Genomic DNA, 5,634 nt, shown 5'->3' on the forward strand with positions numbered 1-5,634 from the left:
GCAAGGATAAGCATTGTAGTATAAACATCAGTTTTTGAACATGGATACCACTCAATTAAAAAAGTTATGCAGGGTGCCTTGAGTCCAATGAGGGATGCCTTGAATCCAAAAAGGTTGAGAACCATTGGCTTAGATGTTGTGGTTTGGAAAGTGCGGTGAGAACAGTTTCTAAGGCAGCTAAATAAAATGCCATTTGGATTTCACACTATAAAGGCCCATTAACTGGTTTGCAGCCTAAACTGGGGACTAGTTTATCATCAGCTTATGGCTACTTTTACAGTCTTGTCCTTTTGAGGACCAAATTATTGGCCTTAGCTTTTTTTCTTCCTGCCACAGCCCACCCTCTTACACAACTGGTTCAATTGTCAGATGGAAGCCTGATTATGGCCTTGAAGCTGGTTAAACTACAGCAAACCCACACTAGGTATCTTCCCCTCTATTCAGCACTGGTGAGGCCACATCTGGAGTGCTGTGTTCAGTTTTGGGCCCTCCACTACAGAAAGGATGTGGACAAATCTGAGACAGTTCAGCAGAGGGTGACAAAAATGGTGAGGGGGCTGGGGGACATGACTTACGAGGAAAGACCGAGGGAACTGGTCTTATTTAGTTTTAGAGAAGAGAAGACTGAGGGGGAATTTAGTAACAGCCTCCAGTACCTAAAGAGGGGCTCAAAAGAGGATGGAGCTAGACTGTTCTCAGTGGTAGCAGATGACAGACCCAGGAACAATTGTCTCAAGTTGCAGCAAGAGAAGTTTAGGTTAGATATGAGGAAGAATTTTCTCAGAAGAAGGGCAGTAAAACACTGGAATAGGTTACCCAGAGAGGTAGTGGAAGCTCCATCCTTGGAGGTTTTTAAGGCTTGTCTAGACAAAGCTTTGGCTGGGATGATATAGTTGAGTATGGTCCTGCTTTAAGCAAGGGGTTGGACTAAATTTCTTATATTTCATAGACGTTAAGGCTGGAAGGGACCTTGAAGATCATCAAGCCCAGGGGCAGGAAGTCAGCTAGGGTCAAAGGATCCCAGCAAGATAAGCATCCAAACATTTCTTGGATGAGTCCAGAGTAGGTGCCTTCACCACTTCTGGAGGGAATCTATTTCAGGTCTTGGGGGCTCGAACAGTAAAGACATTTTTCCTTATGTCCAGCCTGAAACGGTCTTGGAAGAGTTTATGACTGTTAGTTCTTGTTTTTCCTTGGGGTGCTCTGGTGAACAGATGTTCTCCCAGATTCTGATGTACACCCCTTATATATTAATAAGCAGCCACCAGGTCCCCCCTGAGCCTGCGCTTTTTCAGGCCGAAGAGTCCCATAGCTCGCAGCCTCTCTTCATAGGACCTATTCCCTTGCCCTCTGATCATGTGCATGGCTCTCCTCTAGACTCTCTCAAGCTTCTCGACATCCTTCTTGAATTGTGGAGCCCAGAATTGGATGCAGGTCCCTTCCAGCCCTCACTTTCTATGATTCTATGTAGAGCAGCCTGGTTCCTAGAGCAGGACCACTGACTAAAAGCAGTTGCCTGGCTATAATCCTCAAATCTCTCTCCAAACCGTTAAGACTACATGAAGCAGAGATATCAAAATGGCATTTCTTGTTTTCTGTGGTTTTAGGCCCAAGCTGTTAGCATGCAACATTCATGCCTTTAGCTTTGACAAATCAGAATTTCCCATGGAAGTGATCAATTCTCAGAAAGAAAAAAAAAGTGTGATGGAGAATCCAGTTTTCCACAGAAAAGGACTTGAAAGAAGGGTTTTGACAAGCTTTTAATGCAGGGTGTCAACCTGTGTGGGGTGAGGAAGGGATAGGGAGAAGAATTGGCATTATGTCTGAGGCCCTGCTTGGGGCATATCAGCTGAAGATGGAGTCTTTGCGGAAACAGTTTGGCTTTAGGCGAAACCCTTTATATTATAAATTGTAATCATCTAGAATTCTAAATAACTAAGCTGTAGGATTGATTAGAACTCAGGGAAACCCAAGTTTGTTTGGTTTGTGCTTGGAAAACTATTTTATTGTCATATTCCAGCTCATTTCTCTTGTGCTGTCTTGCCCTGCCTTGAGAGCTGGGCCTCAGCATGTTTGTAAGAGGCGGAAGAGCAAACAGGCATCAAAGAGGTTTGAACCAGCCTTCCCAAGGAGCGCAAGGAAGCTGGCTGTGGGTTCCACCTGTGGCTTTCCAGCTGCACAGGAACAGAACGTGATTCCTGTTGCTCTTATGTCATGCCTTAAGTACTGCAGGTCATAAGTAGGGAGGGGGAATTCCTGTTTTTTAATAGAGGAAGTGAATATAGGTTGGGAAGGAAGATCAGTACAGGTAAGGGGGAAGGCAGAGGCAGGAGAGGGGTGAGATAAGGTAGATTGTATCTGAATTTGGGATGGGGGTATGTTTTATTACACTTCCTTATTTTAAAGTGTTATTCTCTTTTTATAAGGTTTGTGGTGTTTTATTGTGAGTTGCAATGAACGTGTTTGTGAAAGGTGGCTTGTAAATCTATTACAAAAGAAAGCAGTAGCTCACCAGGCAGACAGAGTTCTGCACCTGGCAATTCTGAGTTGCTGATGCTTGTTAGTAGTCAGGGAAGATAACCTGATGTTTCAACAAAGTCCAGGGACCCTAGGTTGAATCTGTGTTGTTTATCAAACTAAAATTTGTCATAGAATTCAATACAGAACAATTTGCATGCAATATGTGCCCTGTGATGTTACTTAGATTAGATTCAAATCCAGCACTTGGAGTCTTGGCTTTATGTAAGTTTTAGTAATGCTGAGGAAGGGTGGGGCATGGGAAACAACTGGTGCAAAAAGGTGAAGAATGGGTGTGTGGCAGCAGGGAGGTATTGACTGCTTATGCATCTGGCAGCTGAGACCAGAGGTCTTGGTGGTGAATCTGCAGTGAAAAGGGAAGCAACTATATCACTGTCACTGTCCCCCACTCCCATCTGGCCTTGTTGCTTCAAAATTCAGTAAGGAGGTGCTGAACATGCTCAGAGGTCTGGATATAGTGCAACACACTCTGAAGAAGTAGGGTGAGTTTTCTTGATTTTTTTTTTTATGTGGAGTGTATAGAGTCATTTTGATATGATACTTCACTATACAGGAGATTCTTTTTAGTATAAACTGGATGCATCATAGTGAGGTACATGTATTAATGGAAGTTACTGGAGAGAACAATAATAGTAGTTATATTGTTTTGTATAGGAGCATGGTGTTATACCAGCACTAACTCTTTTACTGAAGCAAGCAGCATTCCCTCAAAGCTGTGTGGTGTGCACGGCTGCACAGGCATGCTCATGCTCTGCTGCCAGGTATGCCTGTGCGGCCACACACACTGCGCAGCTTAGAGGGAATGCTGGAGGCAGGTAATTGATGCTGATGTCCTCATTACATACAATGTAGGAGTGTATTATTTAATAAATTCATTAATACACATGGTAAAAAAGCTGGAGCAAGCTAACGAAGTTTGTTGATCACACACAGTTGAGGTGCATCGTTGATATAGAGGAGGATCGGAATTTCCACCTAAAAGAACTGGATTTCTAGCGGAGAAGTGGAACAACAGAAATGGGAGACATTTAATAGTACAAAGTGGAAGTTCTAACTGTCCCAGGGAGACTACATCGCTTCCAACAGTGAACTAGTGCAGACATTTCACCCTGGCATGGCATTATGCCTCGTAGACAAACTCCGTGGGAGTGCTAGAAGTCTGCTGCCATCAGCTTCTGACCATAACACATTCTCCATTGTTTCCAGTCCTAATGCTTGCTGCAGTTACAGTGTGCAAGGCTGAAAGCCTGAAGGCACTTGCTAATTTGGAAGTAGCAGGAAGCTTGTACCACTGGGCTGGAAGGACTGAGTCACTGAATCCACCCCTTGGATCAGACAGATTCTGTAACAGCCTTCCAATAGGAGTAGTAGGGGCAAAAACTCCACTTTGTGTCAAGTTGGATCTTGAGTAGTTTATGATGGAGATGGCAGGGCAGTGTTTCTTGTGAAGAAGGAGATGGGAATCTGACTAGTCCAGAAGGTCCAGTCCCTGTGTCTTATGTTCCTACCTACTGACCCTCATATTGCTCTGAGGAAGCATCCTCTCCCACTTTCCAGGTGAGAAGGGTCCCTAGAGAGGTACTGTGGCATTGTCCTTCTAGCATTGTTAGCAATCATTGAGGACATCTGAGGGGAAATGCAAATAGGATGAAGAGTCCTTTCTTCCCTGCCCCCTTGGTCACAAAAAGAGAGTAAGTTATTTTCAGAACCTTAAGTTCAAAAAGGGGGAAAAAAGGGCCAGTTTGGCATTTTGGTATTTTCCTCTGAACATTTCCATGAATATGAGGTGTCCTTTGTTTAGGGTATGTGTTTGGTTGCTGGTGCATTCACACCTTGTGTGCTGTACGTCAAATATGAGCAAAGTGGGAAGAGTAAAAAAAATGTATGTAGAGTATGCAAATCAGACACACCCAACCAGAGCCCAGGATATCTGAGTCTGATATAAAATAACACCTATTCAAAATAGTTTCTCATTTGATTTTTCTCATATCCATATTTATTTTGCCATACTGGGTGTTAATTGCATGGTAGATGATATTACTTACTTTTACAGCAAAATCATCAGGGTAGTTCGGAAAAAAGCATAAGCACTTCAGAGGTATTGTGCGTGCATTATTATCTGATGAAAATATTATACATTAAGAAGTCCTAGGATTTTGGCTGAATTGTCCAAAAGGTGACAACACTGTGGTCCTTGTTTAGTTGTGATACTAGAGTAAATGAATGCTTTGTACTGAATCCTACTGTTGTTTTTTTTCCCCCCACACTTACATTGTTTTTTCCTTAATGAAAAGTTTTTATTTTAATAGGTTGAACTTGCTGAAGCTGCTCAAGGATGAAGATGAAAATTAAGTCTACATGGGAGTATTTCTACTGGCTGTATTGGCAATATCAACTTATCACCTGTGGCTACCTTTTAGACCCATGGGAAAAAATTATCCTCCATAGTTTTACCATTTCTGTTCTTGTGATGATGAGCTACACTGCTTATACCTACGCCCTCCACATCTGTCTGATTCTTAAGTTCTTCTTATACTTACCTGGAAACGAGCCTGAAAGCAACGTTTACATTATGAAATAACCTGGTCATCCTGATTATGGCTTTTGGATTATGCAAGCTCTTGCTGTAAACTTGTGCATTTTTTTTCTTCAGAAGCCTTTAAACTGACAAGATGACAGCTGGTGGGAAAAAAAAGTGATATGCATCATCTTTATTTTTCATCGTCTTTTTGTTGGGTTTTTCCCCCCCCATCAGAACATATTACAGCCGCCCACGGGGGAGGGGACGGGGGAGCCAGGCTCTATGGGCCAAACTCAGCAGCTGCTGCCTCCTGTGCGCTGCAGCTGGGGCTCAGGTGCTGCTGGGATTGTGGGGCAGGGAGCTGCAGGTCTCCTCCTGGCCCTGGGTCACCTGGGAAGTGTGGGGGCTGCAGATTGGGAGTGAGGGGCACTGGGAGGGCCAGGGGGCTGCAGGTTGAGGGTAAGGGGCACCTGGGGAGGTGGGGGGCCATGCTGAGGAAATGGGATCATGCTGAGGAAAACTTTGGGAGCACTGTATTAGAGGGCAGGTGGAATTACAACATGTGCTTTCAGCTA

General features: G+C 43.8%; 1 protein-coding gene across 1 annotated transcript; it reads left to right on the forward strand.

Moving 5' to 3' along the window:
• The first annotated feature begins 2,902 nt into the window (after positions 1-2,902).
• LOC149863047 (serine palmitoyltransferase small subunit B-like) lies at positions 2,903-5,264 on the forward strand. Its single transcript, XM_090055384.1, has 2 exons — positions 2,903-3,020; positions 4,848-5,264. Exon 2 carries the CDS (start codon positions 4,874-4,876, stop codon positions 5,117-5,119), a length of 246 nt encoding a protein of 81 aa, XP_089911510.1. The 5' UTR covers positions 2,903-3,020; positions 4,848-4,873; the 3' UTR covers positions 5,120-5,264.
• Positions 5,265-5,634: the final 370 nt, after the last annotated feature.

The sequence above is a fragment of the Crocodylus siamensis genome, chromosome 6 (genome assembly GCF_052110815.1).
Source record: "Crocodylus siamensis isolate JL-2025a chromosome 6, ASM5211081v1, whole genome shotgun sequence".
Classification (NCBI taxonomy): domain Eukaryota; kingdom Metazoa; phylum Chordata; order Crocodylia; family Crocodylidae; genus Crocodylus; species Crocodylus siamensis.

Excerpts from the sequence above, each read along its gene's own strand:
- LOC149863047 (XM_090055384.1), top strand. The coding sequence starts at position 4,874 with ATGAAGATGAAAATTAAGTCTACATGGGAGTATTTCTACTGGCTGTAT.